The sequence below is a fragment of the Perna viridis genome, chromosome 12 (genome assembly GCF_037379345.1).
Source record: "Perna viridis isolate PV_CMFRI_1.1 ecotype Kerala chromosome 12, ASM3737934v1, whole genome shotgun sequence".
In the NCBI taxonomy this organism is placed as follows: domain Eukaryota; kingdom Metazoa; phylum Mollusca; class Bivalvia; order Mytilida; family Mytilidae; genus Perna; species Perna viridis.
Genome location: NC_142456.1, coordinates 27,090,054 through 27,113,507, shown reverse-complemented (window position 1 = coordinate 27,113,507; position 23,454 = coordinate 27,090,054). Strand labels below are relative to the sequence as shown.

The window sequence follows — 23,454 nt, the reverse complement described above, 5'->3', positions numbered from 1 at the left end:
GGGTGGCAATGGGAAAACGATCAAACAGTAAGAGACCAAGAGATTTACAATAGGGGGCCTACCTTTTCTCCTGAAAAATGTAAAATCATGCATTATATTCATTTATAATGTTATTAATACAGTACGTGCTTAATAACGAAATTGTTTGACTGTCAATATTTGTGGATCTACAGAATATTGTTGAGTATTTACCAAGGTCTTAAAAAAAATAAATAAAAACTGTATCAATTTTTGAAAAAAAATCCAAGGTAGGGTACGTGACTCTCTTGGAACTGCCTAATTCAGAAAATTATTCACTCAGCAGGGGTATCTAACCCACAGAACGTGAATTTTTTATATTTTAATTCTCGTTTTTACATCTAAAAAATGTTACGTTGGTTTTTTTTTTCAGGCAAAAAATTACAAGATATTGAAGAAGCCATCAACCAGAATAGAGTTGTTGGAGTTGTTGTAGGAGTCTGTTTAGCCTGTGTTTTTCTTGTAATCCTCTTTATCTCATACAATTACTATAAGAACAAACCCACATACAGACAACAAAGAGATATATAAAACTGTAAAATAGTGATTGATGACGAGCAATTGTCAATTGAAATAGGATCCTTGCTCACATTCATTTTCATTGCATGGTTTGTACTTTTACTTTTGAAGTAAAAATATCTTCAAAAGTAGATTTTTAGGTCATAAAAGTGAAGTAATTTGATTCTGAAAGTAAATTAAGATCTTATTGAAATGAATTATGAGGGCACGTACGTAATTGAACCTGAGTGAAAGAAAAAAATCTTGTAATTTGTGTGAATTTTACCCAGAGATTTATGCACTTCTTTTTAAAGACTCAAAAGGAACTTCAATGGATAATTTGTTTATGCTGGTACATATACTTGTATTTCAAAGGATAACAAAATATGAGAATCTGATAAACATTATTTTATAGAAAAGCTTTTTAGTTCCAGAATTGTATGTAAATGGAAAGTTTTTAGTTGTATAGAACAGGATTTGAATGCCATAATGTTGATCTCAGCAAACAAAGTATTACAAGATGACAATTAGAAAAAAAAACAAAAAACAAAAACAAAAAAACAAATACTAGACTGTTCCACATGCCCTGATTTTAGTCTACAGTCCAAATAAGGATCATCATGTATACTGAATAATCCTTCACACCACGAGTCAACAGATACCTATGGTATCTATGGTCCACTCGTTAGAAACTCATTATAATTATGCAAGTCTTACTTAAAAAATAGCTATGCATTGCAGCTACTTTACATACAATAATTGACAGTGCATGTTTTCTAACATGAGGAAGACTTGATCTGTGTAAAGAATGTTTTATACAAATGTAATTGTCCATGTTAATTTTTTGAACATTTGAAAGTTTTGTTTCTATACTGTTTTTTATAGCACTGTTGAATACTTTGCAGTAATGTTTTAGAGAAAAAAATAAAGTTATACAAAATACTGTGTATGAATGTTGTATCTCACTATCTTATCATTCCTTCCCTGGGAATATCAAGACATAGAAAGTGTCGCTCTTAACAAATTAAGATTGTCTTATACACAGCAAAAATGACTAGAATGAAAGCAAAGTATTCTCAAACTGCCAACATAACAGTCAAACATAACAAAAGTAAAAAAACAGGGCATCTAATGGAACATTAAATGAAACCCTGTCAAGTTGAAAAGAAGTTTGGGTATAAAAACAACTTAAAATGCCTGTAACTTTTGTGTAAAAATTGGTTAACAATGTTATTTGCAAAAAAAAATGTATTTTGACACCTACACAGACTCAGTGACCATGTTTTTCAATGTTTCAAAAATTTTAACTGATCATTTTATGCAGAATACTCAAAGGAACAATTTGATTCTGAATAGAAGTTTCAGAGAAGAAGATTTTTGAAATAATGACAAAAAAAATAGCCAAAAATGTGCAAAAAAAGGCAATAACTCCAACATGGGTCAACAGATTTGCACCAAAATTTGACCTCAGTTATAGTTCTCAACATGCTGAACACTTTTACTTGTTAGAATTTTAGTTAAACCTCATGGTTTTGGAGATGTATGGAAAAACTGCTGTCTGACCCCTATATCTTATTTTGAGTAACAGCAGCCATGTTTGTTCAATGGATGAAAAATCACAGCATAACTTTGGACACCCCAAAGGAACAATCATGCCAAGTTATATCCAAATACATTCAGTAGCTTCAGAAAGGAAGATTTTTGAAAGTAATAACATCAGCAAGATACCCTAAGGAACAATCTTGCTATGTTGCATCCAAATCCTTTCAGTAGTTTCTTAGATGTTTGAAAAATTGTTAATAATGCCACTGTTACTTAATGCCAAGTGATGGCCTCCTGCTAGGTGGGCTAAAAAGCCTATTTTTTGAGGTAGTGGTCCATTTGACCCCTTATAACTTGGAAACTGTAAGAGCTATCTGGAATCTGATAGATGAATGCATGCAGGGATTTTCATAAGGATTCAAATAAAAAAAATGTTTGAATTCAGACCAAAAATAAAAGTTGATTTTTTGGAGGTGTGGTCTTTTGACTGCCTACAACTTGGTAACAATGCAAAATGCATCAAATCTGATGATACAACAATTTACATGAATTAAATAAGGAACACACATATCAAGAGGCTGCAATTAGTAGTTACTGAGAAAAGTGTTACAAAAAGAATCCCCCCACTAGTTAAAACATAAATTTTAAATGTTAATTGCACATGCCCTGTAAATATTTTCATATAAAACAAATTAGTGGAATGTAAATCAGAAATCTGCAGAGTAAAGTAAAGAGAAAAAAAATTTTCTCTCATTTTTTATTGTATGCTAGTCAAAAATTTAACAAAACTTTGAAAACTGTATTAAAAGCATTCATGAATGTGGAATTCTTATAAAATGAAATGAATGAAAAATCAAAGTTAAAATTCATCTGAAACTAATACAACATATGATGTTCTCCATAAATACTATACTATCAATGTAAAATCTCAATTTTATATAAAACAGGAAATATGTTCAATACATTAACATGAACATGTATCAGTGTTTTAAACAAAACAAAAGTAATGGATCAGTTATAACACTATGGTTTCGTATTAAATTTTGACAGTATAGTGTCTTTATTCTAGTGAAAAAAGTAACTCTGAAGTTTAGATATCTAAATAGACACATACCAATCCTAAAATCAAGCTTTACCTCATACATGATACATATATCTACAATTTCAATAAATTAGTGATAGCAAAAGCTTGTAATGAGTTTCAGGTGAGTTAAACCGATAAAAAACTTAAACAATGGAAAACTGAACTCTTGACATACATTCACGGAACTAAAGTATAGGTCAGTTTTATAAGTCTAATGAAGCATTTCATTAATCCTTCTTTTCCTTGGGTTCTTCTTTAAAATGTAGGAATACTAAACTGAACAGGACAACTCCTACCATCATTGAAAATGCACTGGCATAGTATGGGAATGCTGAATAAATAAATCTTTCATACTGTGTATGTTGAAGTGGTCGCACAGATACCTGAAAAAAATCATAAAAATAAACATTTTGTAACCCTCACAATACACGTATCCATATAAAAGCAACTGATTTAATGAAACTTAATGTCAGTCATTCTGAAGGCTTCCAACATAAGGTGGTTCATAAGTTTTTACACCATCTTGTTAATTTTTCTATATTCAAGACCACATTTCCAATTGTGACAGACACTTTCAATTCATACATGTATATAGCCAAATGGGGCTATCTATACTACTGAGAGTCAACTTAAAGTGGTTCATCTAGCCCACAATTTTTCAGTTGTATCATGGGAGGTAACTCAATAAGCACAATAAATAGCTTTAAAGAGCACAGCATGACACCATCGCATTGGTCAAACCCTGAACAGCATGGACCAAGGATCTAGAAACGATAAAAAATGCCAGTCACTGCCCGACAAATTTTGCAAATGACTGACCACCATTTTCCAAAATCGGACATGAAAAATTGCCAACCTTTATATAAATTACAGTCTGCGTGGCTTTATTAGTGTCCAAACATCCCGTCTACCTGTCTCCTAATTGTTTATTGCAAATTGACAGATGTGCAGCCACCTGTGACTGTAATTTACCTATAACCGTTTTTGGTTCCTTTTTCTAAAATTGTACGGGCCACAAAATCCAAATTAAATAAGAACCTTTCTTTAGTAGTAAGTAAAATCATATAAAAATTTCTAAATAATTGGTGAACCACAACTTATGTTATCCAATGAAAACCAAGTGTCTATAGATGCCGACAACACAGCTGACACGGACAGCACCATACCAATATACAACATTTTTTGAGGTCATATAAAAAGATAGTTGAATTTTTTTCAAATTTTTTTTTGCTCTTCATCTAGAAAAGCAGATCCAGTGAAATTAATAAATTTAATTAATTTAAATTACCTGTGTTGTACTAAATAAGTGAGTATATCCTATCCTGTTGTAATCTACTCTGAACTGATAGACACCATACACGTCGGGCAGCTTGAAGGATGTGGCAAACTTTCCATCTATAATAAAATATACATTTTAAGAGCCATTTCGTGTAAGAATCAGGCAATGGGTGGCACATCATTATTCTCAATTTGTTTCTTTGTCTCAAATACATTCAATACAACAAGAACACAACCAAAAATCTTACCATTCAAATTCATCCTGAAGCACATGTGACGTACATATTTTTTGTCTTCTTTTATCATTTATATAGGAAAAACATGTAGGAAAATTTTCCTACCATTTTTCAATAGTGCATTTCAACTAAAATTGACCTATCAATATCTTCGAACAACAAACTTTTTTAATGGTTATTTATGCAGGTTATGAGGTAAAAACTTGAATAATGCAATACAATCTCTGTCTTTTTTCCTTCAGATGCCAAACCTTCTACACATTTTGCCTGATTCTTAGACAGAAAAGTACTCAATCATTATCTGACATCAGATACAGTTGATTTTCGTTTTCAGATGAATCATACATTTATATTCCCAATGAAATCTGATATTTCCTGTTTATAAATCAACAAACTCAAAGTCAACGAACAGATGAAATAAAAGTACTGTATTTTCCAGACTATAAGTCGATGTGGAGTATAAGTTGTATTGTCTAATTTTGACCCAAATCGATGAAAAAAACATAGATAAGTCAAAATCAACAGATAAGTCGAGGGTCAAACGTATGCATTTATATTGTAAGTGTCAGCGGAGATCAAGAGTTGAGTGGTTTGTTTTCAACAGCATATTATTCCAGCAATGTTGCTAAGTATAAGATTTCTAAATTGATTTGATATCTGTGTTTTTGTTAGTGTACTTTGTTCACGAGTTCAACTATTTTTATTCAATGTCGTGTCAATGGCTCCGAAGCCATAGATCATCAGGAGTATGAAATCGTAAACATGTCAAACGTGGGCACCAATGTGTGAAATAAGAGGGAAATTCATTTGATGAATTGGTCACAATTACAAGCAGTAATTAGTAAACAATAATACCTGGTATAATGAAATACAAAAAAAAATAATTGTTACCTGCAAATTTGGTTGCAATTAGCCATTTAGATAACACCTAACTAATTATAATTTGAGCCACATGCGAATGTTACGACATACAGTAAATGAGTATAAATTTGCATATGAAAGGACCGATAACTCCAAAACACTCGATAATGTTTTCCAAGTTAAAGAAGAGTTTTGTTAACATATCTTTTAGAGTTTATTTATATATTTTAACGGTTTCAAAGTTTCAGAGTCTTTATTAACATCTTCATATTCATTCATAAAGGATAGCTGCAATGATCAATTATATTCAAATTCAATCGCCGGTTTGACTGTTTGAGTGAAGGCTTTTGTTGATTGCAGTTTATCAAAAATTTTGAAGAAAGCAATCAAAAGTGAACAAAACAAAGCTAATGAAATGCATTAGTGATGAACATTTTTCTTTCAAAATCCTTATATAAGTCGAAGTGGACGCTAAGTCAAGGCTGACACTTTGCTGAAAAAAAAAAATATATATAGACTTATAGTCTGGAAATATAGTACCTTCACAATATGTGAAAATGTGACCTATTTACCATTTTTCTCTAGAGCAATCAAAGTCACATAAGAAAACCTTCAAACTCTTTTGAGTTAAGTTGATGAAGATTTTACTATACTTACTTTTAGCTTTGAGGGAAGTTCTGACAAATGGATCGATTCTGACAAATTCAAGCTGGACATCAGAGGCAGAAAATGGAACCCATTTACCACCCTTTAACTCGTCAATTGCAACAGAGTAATCCTGAAATTAACAAAACAACTATAAGTTATAAGAGCCAAAGTAGAAATCTTGCTTTATCCTCAGTAAAATCATACAGTATTTCTACTAAAATACAACATTTTGACAGTTGTCAGGAAGCTGATGGCATACAGTCTAAAATCAACCAGGAAGCTGATGGCTTACAACCTGAAATCAACCAGGAAGCTGATGGCTTACAGCCTGAAATCAAATCTCACACAATATCTATATAAAGCTACACTGTACTGCAAAAATATCAAGTGGCTGTGGTATTAAGTACTTGCACAGATACCTATAATGAAAAAGTTTTGCTCTTATCGCAATGGACTGAAAAGAGCAAAAAATTGTACCTGCTAAAGTCATTGTTTTAAACCTCCAAAATTGATACCCACAAATATGAACACATGACAGAATCTGCTATAAAAATAAAAATAATACATTTACAGTAATGATAAAGCAGTCTAGATGACTAGATAACTTCTACTTACCACTTCATCAAAGACGGTATAGGCATTGGGTGGAGAGTTCTCTCCCTTCTTGGCATGTTTAATTGTTCCCACTCTAAGTACACCTTTCTCTTTGAAGACCCAGTCAGCAAGGTTGAAAGCCAGCTGTTCATTTCCAGACTTATCAAATCTACAATGATATATCAATATATCACTCAAAATGATAAGACCCATTACACTTATACAATTTAAGAAAAAGCCAATGTGTATTATGACAACAGACCTTAAATGTATCTCACTTCAACTTGACTTGGTATTATAATTCTTTATCACACCTTTGAGACAAAGATACTGCTATTTTTACCCACTTTAAAAAAAAAGAGACATTTGTGATGACACAATCATAAGTTTTATTGCATCTTCGAAATACACAGGTATATAGGCAAGCACAGTGTTCTAACTTGGCATATTGTTTACTTAGCACAAAGCTGGTTCTAAAAGTAAAAAAAAAGAATCAAACCCTTCCAGGTGCAAGAATAGGAAATCTGGGATACCATAATGTAAGATTCCAATATTCTTGAAGGAGTTAGGTTTTAGACAAATTTTATAGTATTTCAAATAATTTTAAATAATAAAATAAACATGTAAGAAATTTGAGTTTCAAGTAAAAAAAATGTACAATGTCTAAACTCCAGTCATACCTCTGTTTACCAATGGCATTCTGTACAGGTGATGTAAAGAACTCATCACTGAAAAAGTCCAGAGATCCAACAAAGGTTACTCTAGCATTGTTTCTGGCCTGAAGGGCAGCAACCAGTAGCGTGTTCTTACCCACAGCATGGGGGTACTAAAAGGTACATTGTAAAACATGTCATAGACAATTCATCTGATTAACGGGTATTGCAGAATAATATTATCAGGTTTTCGTATTGTAAACTTGGAAATAATTGTACTGCTTTCATTACCTTTAAATAAATTTCTGATACTATATTTAAAGCTTGAAGTCTTCATTAGCATCACTGAAACAAAATTATTGTAAATCAAGCTAAGATTAATCCTTCATTTAGCAAAATTCCATGTAGATAAAATTCAATTAGCATAAAACAAAACAAACAAGAATTCTGAGAGTGATGACTCACTAGTGATACTCCTGCTTTCAATCATGATAGAAGGAAGATAAACAAAGTCTTTGATAAACAGTAAGTTGTTGTCAAATTTTTCCAAAAACAGACCCCCCCCTATACAGCATACCTACAGAAAGAATGTCTTAAAATTTCAAGCCACTGTGATGAGTTTCCGAGAAAACTTTGACAGAAAAAAATGTTATGGACTGAAACAAGGACAAGGGTACATTCAGAGTGGAGTATAAACAGCAGCAATATTGAAGGTACGAAGTAGGGAAATTCTACATTATTCTTATAGTTTTTGTTTGTTGGATTGAACCGTACCATAAAGTTAGAGGATAAAAAAGTATCTTGATATTAGATTAATTTACATGACAAGGTGTCAATTTGGTTTCCTTTCATTAAATTTTATTTCTATTATTTCACAATAATCGGCTAATAATACCAGAAATATTAGTTTTAAGAGGCCACATCGAAAAAATTGTTTGTTTTTGTTGAGGTAGCCCGAGTGACATAAAAAATATTGGGTCGGTACATAGGGTTTTATTTTTGAAAGAAATATATTGAATACCAAAACTGCAAAAATAATTCAATTGATTAACCTAATCAAAGAGCCAAAGTGATTAGTACTGCCCGAAATATACAGTTGGTTAACTTTCAGTGTGACAACTGTAAGATATGTGTTTAATGCATCTAATACTTAGCAGCATTGGAGCAGAACTTAATCAATTTCCTTAACTCAGTTTACTGTGTTTACATCTAACTAAAAATAAACACCAATAAAACATCACAAATTAAATTTACATGAATGCAACTGACTACAAAGTGAATTTATAGTATTGACTGAATCCTAGGTGGATTCAGGTGGGCCTGGCCTTTTTCTCAGGTTAGAAAAATTTAGTTTCTTAAATAGGGAACCATTCAGATTAGACCATGACAGTGCCGGGTCTCTTCTGACATGTCAGGAGTATTCCTTTATCCACCTGGCACTGTGTATACTTCTAGCTTTCAATGTTAAAAATATATTGGACAGATGTACAGACATACAAAGAAAGTGAATACTGTAGGGCACCAGCATCTTTGATGCATAGTCCTGGTTACAGGGAGGGCAGTGTTATACCCATGATGATTTTACTTGCACAAGCATATACTAGGCCGAACAAGAACCAGTCCGTTGGGCTATGGCAAACAAATATTTTTTAGTTTTGCCCTGAACCTCAATATTGCATGCCCTAAAATGATGACAATAACCCATAGAACTTACATCCTCGATCTTCAGATCTGGGTTGAAGGAATATGCTGTGGATGAGGCATGGAGTACATTAAGAACCAATGGGTTCTCTGGATCAGCTACCATTCTGTGAATAAAAAAAAAAATTTTTAGTTCAAGAGAATACACAATTCATTTTTGTTGATTCATTTTATGAAGGTTTCCAATGTATTTCAAACATGGCATTAATTAGTTTTCCAAAGGTTTCTCCATGATTTTCAATAGTTTTCAAATATAATAGAAATGAGATATTGTAATTCTCGCATCATGATTAAAATTGACCTTGATCTGATATTAACATTGCCACACATTTCTAGACCATATATATCATTGTCATCAAGATCAGGATCCTACATTTAAAATTGCTGTACATGACACACCAGGGTAGGAAACTCACTCAACTTCTAGTCAGTCCTGAATATAATTTTTCAATATATTTACTATATAGATATATAAATTTTTGCTAAAATAAGCCAGCCTTGCCAAAAAATAGCCAGTCTCGAACTGGCGGGCAGGCTACTATTTCTAACTCTGGACACACTCACAATTACCGTATAGTCAGATTTTTGGGACTAATTTTTTAACTGCTGGGAAGGGTTAAAACTTTTGACATGAGCAAGACACCAACATTGAAACAGCCAGACAGGCACTGTTTACCCCAATATTAAATTGTAAATGTCAGTTTTAGGAAGACTGCAGTTCTGTATATACTGCTTGATAACAATCCATATTTTTCACAATAATCTATGGAAATGATCCGTAAAATCCTGAACTTTCTAAAATTTGGACAAAGGTACTATGGAGATATTCACAATCCATAGAGTGTAATTTGCAGTCAAAATGCTTAGAAAATAACGAAAATCCTAACAAGTAAACACCTCTGAGACTCTCTACATCTACCTTTTATAGCTAAAATATGATGCAGTCAAAGAATATTTACTGTTTAGTCTTTATTGTGGCTTTTGCCACAAAACTGGCCTTTTATGATTTTATTCATATTTCCTACCTATCCAATTTGTGTATTGATATTTACTTGTGTACACTCAAATAGCCAAAACCCAAAGATGTTTAAGATACATGTCCCAATAACATACCATAATTCATGACAAAATATAAATATTTTAGTTAATTATGACAATTCTTTTTATGTATTCATTTTTCCTTAAGATAAAACCTCTTAACTTATTGAAATATCTTCGAAAATGAGTGGTTAGAGTATCGTATGCTTTCTATTTTATTCTTTGCTGTTCCCTATACGTATGACTTTAATAAGGATTATTGGTTACCAGAAGTAGAATGAATGAAAAAATGGCAGTATTAAAATGTTTATTTAAGTCATCAAAACAAATAGGTATACTCATTGTAATCAAGGAATGTTAGCAATGCAGCTATCAGAAATCAGTCTGCTTTATAAGCGGGTCAAGACTAGGTTCTAGAAACTTTGGACTAAAAAAGGGGGGGGGTACGACTTATAGGCCAATTGACTTATACTCGAGTGTAAGTTGATCCATCTTTATTTTAACATACAGATAAGAATTCTCAAAGGACAAATCAACAAAGGCAGAAGTAAGATAATTCACTATTTTCTTAACTTCTGTTGTTCCAAATTTCGACAGTTGCCCTCAAATTTGTTTTTGTTTTTTGACAATTTTTCAGTATGGGAGCACCTCAATATGAAATTTCCTTCATTTCCACATTACCTGAAGGCACGCTAAAACTGTTCATTGTTTCTTCATAAACTATTGATTTTTTGCTGCCATAATTATTTAAATAACTTTTTGAACCATGGCAATTTTCACGAAATACAAAATAAACATTTAACTGCTCAATATAAATTTTAAAATAAGATAAATATAATCACTAAGACAAACTAGACAAAATATATTACCCAACTCCTCGGAAAAGGAAAGGTGATGAAATTTTGTTTCCAACAACCATTGGAGCATCAAGAAGATTCTTTGGGTCAGCAACTATCAAAGTGTGCTACAATAGATTGCAGACATGACATAAAGTTATAGCAAAATGAAACATGGGAATAAAATAGGTGGCAATTAAATAAGTCAAACACCAACAAACTTCAATATTTTTACTGGACCTTTCATTTCAGCATGAAATTTGTACTGAGCAACATAGGTTTATCTTGAGTGATATAGAAATTTACTATGGCTATGAAAATTGGAGTTTTTGTTTGTTTGTAAAAGTAGAAGAACTGAATTTTAGGTTAGGACTAAGAACTGGTGTTTGTATAGAAGGGGAACAGTTACCTTACTTCATTTTGATTACAACAAATAATTTGTACAGTGCTTAAATTTACTAGAGAATACAACAGTGATATATTGATCAAGGGAAACAACTTAGACTTACTTTTCCTTGATCAGCCATGTCGTAATTAAGATGATCAATCACAGCAGTTTTCTCTTCATCTAACTCGACACCACATTCTGTAGCAAGCTCTCTAATGCTGTCACCTGAAATGTTCAGAGGGAAAAAATTCACTATTTTCATTTTGTGATTTATCAATTTTACAGCGGATCTAAACTTTATCATAATTTAATTACAGGGTAGGAAATTCCCTCAAATTCTAGCCAGTCCTGAATGCAATTTTTCAATATATTTACTATATGGCTATATAAATTTTTGCTAAAATCAGCCAGTCTTAGGCTGGCGGGCAGGCTACTACTTCTAACTCTGCTTAATATTTCATAATTTTAAATATAACAAATTTAGACTACTGACATGTACATGACCTATTTCACTACTAACTACCATGATTAATGTATGTAAATCGCTGGTATGGTATGTCAATTACTATTTGAAGTAAAAACAACAATTGTATGTCTGAACTTTAGAAGTTAGCTGTTGACTTCTTCTTTATAGCAGGGCTTTAGAAATCATACAATCCATCAGCAGTGTGGTGTAGTCTGGTTAAGTTTCCACATTCCATCAGCAGTGTGGTGTAGTCTAGTTAGTTTCCACATTCCATCAGCATTGTGGTGTAGTCTAGCTAGTTTCCACATTCCATCAGCATTGTGGTGTAGTCTAGCTAGTTTCCACATTCCTCAGCATTGTGGTGTAGTCAAGTTAGTTCTTGATTAAAAGTTCTATTTGTTTATTTTTACAATATTTATTTTCTTTAATTCTACAGGATTAATAAAAACATTAAGAAAAAAAAAAATGAGTGTTTACTGTGTACCTCGACCAACTCTGATTTTTTGTCCCTGACCGTGAACATTTTTATCGGAAAATTTTTTTCCTATAATATTTCCTTACCAACATTAGAACTAGCAGCAACCAGGACATTGCCTCCTCCATCGATAAAACTTGTAATAGCTTCTACTGATACTGATCCACCAAATTCTATGTTTATAAAAAAAACAAAATTAATATTCAATTAATACAATATTGAAAACAAGACCAGTAAATGTTAGGACCTGTGTCACTGTCACATATTTGTCAGCACACAAGTATCTTCAATATGAACATGTATGTCAACACAAAGCCAGTTTAAAAACTACAGTGTGGGTTACAGCTTTCCGAAAGTGATGTATTAAAGATAGCATATACTGTGGGAAAAAATGGCTCAAAGTTCAAATTGATACACAGAGTAAGCACGACAGATGTATGGCCACACAAAAGTCAAGCTGCTATGAGACCTGCTTTCACCATTGGAGTGACACAGGTAATAAATAATTTCCTAGTCCTCAATCTGTTTCATTTTGACAGTCAAATAATAATGCATGGTCTAAAAACACTATAACTTCAACAACCATTTGCCATACCAAAAGATTCTTGATTCTTGAAATCTGTAAGCAACGGCTCACTAGTGATACCCCTGCTTTCAATAATTCCATCACAATATCAGAACACAAGTCCACGTTAAACAAGAAGTTGATGTCAATTTTTTCCAAAAATGGATCTACAGAAAGAATGAGTAAAAATTTCAAGCCACTGTGATGAGTAGTTGCTGAGAAAAATGTGAGCAAATCTTTTAACTATCAAAAATATGAAGTAAAAAAAATAGACAAAGTCTGCGGTAAGTTCTTGAAATTCTCTGAAAATGGATTCCACCTTTCAAAGAATGTGTTCAAATTTCAAGCTGTTGTGATGAGTAGTTGTGGAGAAAAGTGCAGTCTTCATAGTTAAGCAGTAGTTCGAAGCCCAAGGCTTGCCAAAATGGAAGTGGGCCTGTAAAATTAACTACTACAGGCCAACAGCCACTATATAAAAACTTCAGAAAATTGTATTTTGGGTCTGTGAACTGGAAAGTTAGTTGTGAAGGCTGAAAGAGTGCGGAAAATTTCAACTTGCAAAAACATAATGTAAAAAAATAAAGAAAGTCCTTGGTAAACAGGAAGTTGTTGTAAAATTTTTCCAAAAATGGACACCATCATATGGCATAGTCTTAAGGAAGAATGTATTAAAATTTCAAGCCGTTGTAATGAATAGTTGCTGAAAAAATACGATGAAAATGTCAACTTTCAAAATATGTCAACATAAACCAAGTCAGGGTAAACAGGAAGTTAGTGTCAATTTTTTCCAAAAATGAATCTGTTGTCTTTGAAGTCAAAGGTCTATAGTACTTATAGTTTTTTTTAAATATAAATAGACAACAGTTCATTGACTTTAAAAAAAAAAACATCATACAGCGGAGGCTTTGAATAAGGGTAAAAAAAACATGAGGCTTTGCTGAGTATTTTTTTCAGATTTTTGCCAAATTATATACTTTCTTTATTTCAAGTAAATGCACAATTATTGCCTTTATACAAGTACTGCAATACTAATCATGTTTTAAATTAAGTTTTATTATTATACGACATGTTTATTACATTTTTTCCCACTTCGCTTTCCCCTAAAAATGACGAGATGATCAATAGACAGCTTATGAAAGGTAGGAAAGAAGGTGACTAACAAAATGTTACCTGTGTAAAAATTTTCGATTATTCACACTGAAATAAATTTGGAATTTCCCCCCTCTAAAATGTCACAAAACGTTGCAACATGAATATACATCTGCCGTTTACAAAAAAATAGAATTTTATGTTGACAATGGCAACAAATAAGGGAAAAAATCTATAAATAGGATACAGGGCTCAATCTACTTGAAAAAAAAACAGGGAGAAGTGACTTCTCTTTCAGAGAGACACTAGGGAGAAGAGAGCAAAATTAATATATGATTGAGTAAAGCAAAGCTTGCAATGCATTGTCCCATTGATTTTGTCTTTTTTAGCAGCACTGAAATAGAAAATTTCAGGCAGTGAAATTCTATTGGAATTTTCATTTTTTTCTGTTTTTTTTCCTGCCCACACTTAATCCACAATGATTTTTGTTCAAAATATCCAGTCTCTTGATATAAGTTGACCAAGATTATCAATAATCATATCAAAAATTTATTACTGACAAATCAAGACTGGAACTTCATTGACACATATTGAAATTGTAGTGGTCTGTACGAACTCATCTCCAGCTTAGAAATGTTCCGTCAAAATGGAGAATTGACTGTTCTGTTATGAAACAAGAATATCGAAAGAAATGCTTCGGGTTTTCTACTGTATCATCAAATGAGATAAATTTAACCGAAGTCCAAAGAACCCGCACGTCAAATTTGCATGTTTTGTAATGAAATGTGAACGGCATAACATGAGTTATCGTAAGCTGAAGTAAAGACTGTTCATCCTGTATCCTGTCTTGAACTTTTGAAACAAAAAAGTGATTAAAATACTTCCTTGTAACCGATTATTAGATACATTTTGAAAATTATTACAATAGACCCTTTTAGTTTTGTGGTAATTGGGTGAGCATGCTCAATATACACTTCCGTGAGGTAGGGCTTGGGTAGAACAAAAGAATTTTCCTCACAGAAGTGTTAATGGGGCATGCTCTACACATGCTCATCGGCTAGCCCTCCCTTAGCACAAAAAAGGGTCTATTCATTTTCTCGAACAGGGTGACTTCACTTTGCTTTTGGTGTCGTCTGAGGGCGAAGTGAGCAACACCAGGGCGACTATTTTGCCCAAATCACCCAGTAGGGTTGGATAATCAATTAGTATTTGTGAATAACCGAAATCAGATATAATTTCTTTTGCCTAGAACACATTAAGATTTTACTAGTGGTCACCTTAAATCTAGGTGTTCATCTGCACTCATGATTATGCTTTAATTATTCACTCTTTCAAATTAATTATCCTTATATATGTATACGGTCAATGACCGTATATTATCAATATATATACATGTACTATCAATCCATTTTGGTTCAGTGATTCCCAAGACACTGGCAAAAGTCCTTTAATTTTGCGACTGGTCCGGAAATTTTCTGTTCTGGGCCAAGAGTCTGATATATAATTTTGAATAAAATTCTTGACAAGTCGTCTGTTAGCAGCCTTTTAAAATAGTTCCGTCCTGCGAAAAAATATGATTAACTTATTTGTTTTTCCTTATTTACCATCGTACCATTCCTCCTTACAGGGTGGTCTACAGGGTTCGACATTAACGGTTGCCCGATTGCCCGGGGCAAGTAAATCGCCGGTCTGGGCAAGTAAAAACGACATCAAAGTTGCCCGACTGGGCAAGTGAAAAAAATATGTGCCCGAATTACATTATTTCTGATCATCGCAGCTCTAAAACATCGAAAATTACTTCTGTATAGTTCGCCGTTCTTCCCGACCTTGCTGACCTAGATTATCATTGGATAGTTTTCTGATTTTCCCTTTGCCAAAAATAGATCGTATGATATTAATGTCAACCAATCGGATGCATCTATTTTCGTTATCCAATTGAACATAGCGATTTATTTATGGAATTTCTTACTTTGGAAAACTGTAAGAAATCTGTATCGAAAACTTCGAAAATATGAGAGAAAAAGAGAAATAAAATTCTATTGAAGATAGTTATTGTTGTCCATTTGTTAGAATGGTCAATTTATGTTAAACCACTGTCATCTGCATTATAGTTGAACAGTTTCTTGCCATCCACGTCTTATTAAACAAGGGTTTCTGGTTTAAACACTATATAGTGACACAAAGTTCCGGGCAAGTATTTCAATATTTCGGGCAAGTGAATCACATATGTCACTTGCCCGACTGGACAAATGAATATAAAAGTTAACGTCGAACCCTGGTCTAACAATTGATCAATAACTCATGATACCATCTATATCTCCGTCAAGCTTGATAAGATGTAGAATTTATATGTGGAATAAGCCTCAATTCTACACTAATCAATAAATGCTGCACCGACCAGTTGGACCAGTTTGAATATAATGCTGGGCCTGAAGTACATGGAAGGGGCCATTCAAGGTAAAATTATCAAAAGAAACCAAAGATTGACTTCTGCGAGGGATGGTTAAGTGAATGGACAGTTGGTCAAAGGATTTTTGACTTAAGTCCTGAAAAAAGTAAAATTATCAAACTGTTTTTATTGTTCTAAAAAAAAATTGGTGCAGTAAAAGGTGAGTATGTCCAGTAATACAGGTACATGTACCTCAGAAATTAATGGACCAAATCTCCAGTAAAAGCCAGAACACCTTGGGAAACACTGCTGGTTGTTCCAACAGATCGATTGCATTATAAATTGAAAGTCAGAGTTGATGACTAACTTTTTTAAATCACTGTTTAGACAACAAACCAACATTTAGTTTTAATATTTCAGTTTTACCTTCAACTGATGGTGAAAATAAGATCAGGTTGTCATAAAGAAATTCTCCATATTTAACCAAGGCTAAAGAGGCATCATCAGCTGTCTTAAATGTGAGTTCAAATCCTTTCTCTGAAAACAAAAAAGTAACACTGTATAATTTTATTCTGAAGTACAGGTAAAACATGAAAAATAACTGGTTTAATGCCCACTGAAAATCTGAAAAATTTTAATCATTAAAAATGGTTTATCCTCAATCACTTAGTATCACAAATGCTTAATCTGAATGTTAATTAACATTACATAAGCTTACATGTATTTGCTGAACATAAAATATAAGTCGACACAACTGAGATCACACAAGGCCAATTAAAATCATCTTGAATCATTTAAGTGTGAGTCTCTGTAAGAATCAGGAAGTGGGTGAAATATGAAATTAACCAACACTTTTGGAAGTGTAATTTGACTATTTTTACCACCAGAATCAAGGATTAAAGACAAAATTGTCATTATTATTTTGGTAAACTGAACTATAATTTCATTGAAATGCACTGCAATTGAACATTTCAGGTACATACAGTCTATATTTAACAGTTAAAATCCCAATCTTAATTTCTTCTTACATTCTCATGAAAAAATATTGAACATCTCCAGTCATGTGATGCTGAGACTAAATTGTTGTCATTTCAAACATATTATCTTTAACTTAAGTACAGATAGTATATGTATATACAGATCTTATAGTATATTGTAAGATTGATGGGTTTTTGACAAGCATGTTTAAGATTTTTGTTATACTGCCTGACTCTAACAAGGACTTGTACTTAAATGAACATACCACACTGTATATAAGGCAGAAAAAGGTGAGATTACAACACACCTCTATAACAAGATGATAATTACATCCATATGCAACATCATAATTTGCACAATTCTCCTTCCATGGGTTGGCCTTAGGGTTCAATATCTTATTTTTACCCTAACTAACTTTCACATTATATATTGTATTTAATACTTTAGAACTAAACAATAAGGCTTATACACCTGTTCCATACCAGGGGGAAGGATCAGATAGGCAAAGAAAGCATTGTTTTTTGGGGGGCAAGAAAAATCATTCTGCAGAATATTAAAGGGTTAGAGCACCTTTGGATTAAGTTAGGCTCTTATGATAAATCATACCCAAGTAAACAAAAATACATAACAATTAATGCAAAATGAACTTTTATAAAATGCTCAAGGCTATGCAAAGTTCTAAATCCTTGAAATATAAGTGGATAGCCATCTTGCAGAACTCTCCTATCTGAAGGAAGATCATAGTCAGACTTTATTGATTTTTACCCATAGTTTCAGATTGGCTCGTGACATCACTAAGTCGGTTTGTTACTGATGCAAGTACTGCAAATACTATGTAAACAAAGAATATTCCGTAAATATTTCTACGATACATGGTGGCGCCGGAAATTCAAATTTCCTAATTATAAATCTCGATTAATTTATTAATCGAGATGGAAATTATTTCGTTTCAATTTAATTTTCATGAATATTCAACAGATTTAAGTTTCGATATTCATGACTTGCACAATAACATGGTCTTCTCCTTTAATTAAATTTCATACGAGACTATAGTCCAGATGACTGTTGAGGAAATTTTGAAATCTTATGCCTTTTGGTCATGGAGTAATTCTTGCCAACTGATTTTTCTCCCTCTCTTGTCAAACAAGCTGATGCCCAAAGTTTAAGAAAGACGGCTGCGAGATTGCTGATATTTTTGCTCTAAAAAACGAGCTATCATCAGTGATTGGGATTAGAGGGGGCCATGTGCTTTTATCACATTCCTGCTGAAAATGTCCCATTAAAATCGGAAATTTTTTACAAAGAATGTTAATGGATGGCATATTGAAATTCTGAAGATCATTAAAAATGGCCCATTCTCGAAATTTTAATTCCAATCACTGTTTCATACAATGATTTTCATTGAGGAAAAAAAGTAATGAAGTGTTTATTCCAGACTGCACCCCTCCGCCATTTGCTCATATATTTTATGTATGGTGCACAAAAAGTTTCTTAGTAAAGAGTAGTTCTATAACATAAAACCACACACATTTTATGTTTATCTTTCATGTTTTCATTGGATATTTTCATTTTTTGTTTACAGTCAAAATGCCAGGTTTTATCATTGGACCTTAATTTCAAGGTGTAAAAATCAACTTTAAATTCAGACATTTTAAGAATTTTTTTCAACAAATATATAATTACAAGAAAAAGAAGTCAAATTTACCCCAACAAACCTTGTTTGGAAGATAATATTCCCGAATTAAAACATGAAGTGATCCGGCCTAGAAGCTGACATCTTCTTCTTAAGTTACAGTTGGCTGCATTTTCGGATTCATATGGTGGAACAAATTTTTATCATTTAAAGGTTAAAAGTTTTTTTTTATTCCAAAAGCAATGATCACAAAAAAATAAGAAAACCTTCGTTTTTTTAATTTATTTTATTATACTACTTTCATACTCACCACATGATCTTCAAATATATTTTATCTTCGACAAAATGATGTGTGAATAAATTTCATTGCGCCATTAAAAATCCTAAATATTTGCTGACAGCTATTCGGAAATATGTTTCTCAGGATTCTGGTGTTTATAGAATCTTACATGTGCGGATTTAAAAGCAAATTTGGATGTTTTTAATGGAATTTCTGCATCTGGTATAAAATTTATTTTACAGCCACGTCTTTTAACTTTGTACTTCAATCATTCTTAAGTATTTTTATTCAAAATTACGTTATATCTAGACAAAAACATCCTGCAGGTCAATTTGCCAGAAATGGGGTCCAATGATAAAACCTCGCTTTTTGACTATAAACAAAAAATGAAAATATCTGATGAAAACATTAAAGATAATAAAAAAATGTGTGGTTTTATGTTACAGAACTAAGTAAAGAGGAGGAACGAAAGTTACTTCTGTGTCAAAACAATTTACATGTAGGTAAACTGGAGGGGCACATTGGTTTCCACTGACCCTGAGTACAGCACACTATAAATTACAGATAAGTCATTTGATTGAAATTAAATGGACATGGCCAGCAAACCTAGAGAACATTGAGTAAATTTGAAAACTGATTGTCCATCTGCCTGGGTGGGTTCTTATTAATCTTAAAGACAAAGGTGGAATATGATCCTGATATGAACAGAAAGATTCTAAGTGCAACATAAAATAAATAAGCACAATGATGTAATAGCGAGCACTGCAAAGTGGTGCAAGCTCTAGGGTTATTACATGTACTATCTAAATTTCCCTTCAGGTTCCCCAATATACTAACGAAAAAAAAAAGTCACGTCCTGGAAGTAACAAAAGTGACTGTCCTTACGGAGAAAATCCATCGCCTCTTTAAACCAAACAAATAAAAATACACAGGTTAAGATTACGTTTCAGTATTCATCTTTTCTGAGTTTTCGAGCCCTTCTCTAAACCATTTTTTTTTACTTATTGCAGGAAGTGATAATGTTTTTAAAAAGTTTGGAAAACACGTGGATGTACATTCGTGTATCTCTGCTTTTTCCCTGTCGCTGTTGTGAAGAACATACCCCGCCTTGGAAAAAAATGTATCTCCAATTCTATTATAAAAATCAAAGCATAACTTTTGTAAGATAGGAAAGGCAATCTTTTCTTGTTTGGAAAATTTCAGCTGTCGTCTGAATTTTGTTTAAGTCACTTGATATGTGTAAAATATTCCCACCATCTGTGGAGAACTGTAAAATTTCCGGTATCTGTACAGATTGATCTGACTGGCCAAAACTGAAATGGATGTTGCTAGAGATGACCTTAAGGGAAAAAAAATGTGAAGTATTGCAAAGTGCTATTAAGTTATTGACCATTTTGAGAGTGAGGGGAAAGGGGGTTATGGGGTTGGAATTTTGGGAAAAAATATTTCAAGTTATTCATTTATTGAAAAAAAATTTCCCCCATTATACTGCTGTACCCTCTTTCTGATGTATACCTAGTTTCGATGTATTATTAATTTCCCTTTTTGTACAGAACTGATTGCATGTGCTTAGAGGTCAGAGGTTGCCGACATAAACCCGGCCTGTTTCATGAAAACAACAAATATCAGATTACCAATATTCCAGGTAATTTTCAAATTTTCAGCTCAACATAGAGTATTTCCAACTTTTCCAAAACCTCTGTATGCCATATTATTTAATCCCTTTTAGAAATGTAGAAAATACACATGAAACCAATCAATTGATATGGATTTATCCTCTGCCATTTGCAAAGCTTCCAAAACAACAATCACGTGACCAAAATACGTCATCTGTCATACGAATTTACTTTGGTAATCCAGATTAACAAAAAATTAACATTTTCTGAGGATTTGACAAATTAAAATATCAAACATATTTTCCCTCATCTTAAAAACATTCTGCTTAGAAAAATTCAATGGAAATTAATAGTTAAGCAGTATTTAACACTAGAAAATTTTCACAATGAACAAATTTAAGCTAATTTGGTATATTTTTTTATTTACAGATATATAAAAAAATGAAGACTAAACAGTATCACCCTGATGCTTAGAAATCTGCCTTCAATGCAGTACAGAATGGATATTTTTTGTTTTAGTTTTTTTTTGCTTTTGTTGATTTTAATCAAGTTGTTCAAATGTATAAATGATTTAATTTTCCAAGTTAGAATTAATGCATATGAAAAATAAGTTGCACAAATATGGTACATCGAATACTTATACATGTATAAGAATATTTAAATATTTATCAATTAAAAATTAGCAAGTTTCAATAATCTAATGATTGAGATCACCTAGTATATCAATTTTAATTAATCTAAAATATTCTAAATGATTTCAATTCTTAATCAATTTCAATCGAATGATTATTTGATTAGGAATTGAAATAAGATAAACATCATTTTGAAGTTATTTGCCTTAAAAATGAAGTATTTAAATTCTCACCTATAAATATTTCTCTTTAAATATACTAAAATATAGATTCTATAAAGTTATTTTTGTCCAGTACTATATTTTTTTTAATAAATCTAATACTAGCATATTTCTATTTATTTAGTGGAAATGAATTGTATCCCATATGGCTCCCCATCCTTAATGGCAGATGATTGACATTTGATTTTCTGTCACTGGTGTAATAATTAAATAAAGACATGCACATAACATAATTTACAGAAGTGGAAAGTAGAATGTCTGAATTTTGTTTTTATAAATAATATCAGCGTTGACTGGTCAAATCTGTAACTTGATCGGAAGAATATTATTTTGACCAACGGAATGTATAATTAACAAGTCAGATTTTCAAATAGAAATTTTGATTTTGCTTGCTGCTTAACTAAAAATAAAAATATTGCACTTGCAAAGCAAATATTTTCATCCGGGTTGACCCCCCTCTTTGTAAAGACTAAAGTACTTTATTATTTTTTCAAGTCTCACACAGACGGTGCATGTACTGTATGGTTAAGCTGCCGGTGCTCACTGATTTAGGCAATGCCAACCCCATATTAATTAAACAAGAAGTTTTTAGCGAGCATCGCGAAGCGGTGTGAGCTCTACGGTTATTATATGTATTGTCTAAATTTCCCTTAACGTTCCCCAATATACTAACAAAAAAAAAGTCATGTCCCGGAAGTAACAAAAAGTACCTGTCCTTACGGAGAAAATTCATCGCTTCCTTATACAAAACAAATAAAAGTACAGAGGTTAAGATTAGGATTCAGTAAAAAAAAAATCATCTTTTCTCATAGTTTTTGAGTCTTTCTCTATTTTTTTTTACTAATTAAAAGAAGTGAATACGTTTTTAAAACGCTCGGGAAACATGTGGATGTACGTACATGTATCTTTGCTGTTCAACCGTCGCTGTTGACAAGAACCTAACCCGCCTTGGAAAAAAATATAACTTCGATTATGTTATCCAAATTGAAGCATAGCTTTTCTAAGATAGGAAAGGCAATCGTTTTCTTGTTTGGAATTTGCAGCTATCGTCTGAATTTTGTTTAAGTCACATGATATGTGTAAAATATTCCCACCATCTGTGGAGAACTGCAATTTTCCAGTATCTGTACAGATTGATCAGACAGGCCAAAACTGAAAAATACGTTGCTAGAGATGCCCTTAAAGGATAAAATATGTTAAGTATTGCGAAGACGCCGAAGTGCTATACAGTTATTGACCATTTTGAGAGCGAGAGAAAACGGGGTATGGGGTTGGAGTTTTGGGCAAAAAAATTCTTAAGTTATTCATTTCATGAAAAAAAAACTTCCCCATTAATTAACAAGGCGAAGCAAACATTTTCTTCCAGGTAGACCCCCCTTTTTTATACTGACCTTTTTTATTTTAACGAGACTCACAGACGGTACATGTATGGTAAAGCTCTTGGTGCCCGCTGATTTAGGCAATACCTACCTCATTTTATTCATTTGAGGTGTACACCTCTCACCAAAAAATGACTAGAGAACAATACGCCGAATTGTCAATTATTTACCTCGAAGCGTTCTGAAGAATATAGAATGTGTTTCTCTCAAAGACCAGTTGTCCACAAGAACTAAAGTCTTCTTCCCTGCTAATACAGCGCTGCAGGAAAACAACGCTAGAAGAAAAACACCGGCAAGTTTCTGAGAAGTCTCCATTTTTATTTTCTGCCGACGTGGTAGACTGGATGTGGTTTGAT

The 23,454-nt window shown here is 32.5% G+C and overlaps 2 protein-coding genes across 7 annotated transcripts in view; one reads left to right on the top strand and one right to left on the bottom strand.

Annotated features, from left to right (window-relative positions):
* LOC148601877 (uncharacterized) overlaps positions 1-1,463 on the top strand; it is a 19,277-nt gene extending 17,814 nt beyond the window's left edge. For all 6 annotated transcript variants that reach the window (XM_088556519.1, XM_088556518.1, XM_088556515.1 and 3 more), the window contains one exon: positions 392-1,463. In XM_088556519.1, coding sequence (XP_088412645.1) covers positions 392-549 — 158 coding nt within the window. In that variant the 3' untranslated portion in view covers positions 550-1,463. The remainder of the gene's footprint in view (positions 1-391) is intronic.
* LOC148601876 (dolichyl-diphosphooligosaccharide--protein glycosyltransferase 48 kDa subunit-like) lies at positions 910-23,454 on the bottom strand. The gene is made up of 11 exons (XM_088556514.1): positions 23,269-23,454; positions 16,786-16,896; positions 12,403-12,489; positions 11,497-11,600; positions 11,021-11,115; positions 9,127-9,220; positions 7,440-7,585; positions 6,781-6,928; positions 6,175-6,295; positions 4,431-4,537; positions 910-3,525 (listed from the first exon to the last, which is right to left on the bottom strand). The coding sequence occupies exons 1-11, from the start codon at positions 23,411-23,413 to the stop codon at positions 3,370-3,372; spliced, it is 1,314 nt and encodes a 437-aa protein (XP_088412640.1). The 5' UTR covers positions 23,414-23,454; the 3' UTR covers positions 910-3,369.

Coding starts and splice junctions, on each gene's coding strand:
- LOC148601876 (XM_088556514.1), bottom strand. CDS start 23,413: ATGGAGACTTCTCAGAAACTTGCCGGTGTTTTTCTTCTAGCGTTGTTT. Junction 4,538..6,174: donor AACTTCCCTCAAAGCTAAAA/GTAAGTATAGTA, acceptor ATTTTATTATAG/ATGGAAAGTTTGCCACATCC. Junction 3,526..4,430: donor ACTTATTTAGTACAACACAG/GTAATTTAAATT, acceptor GATTTTTTTCAG/GTATCTGTGCGACCACTTCA.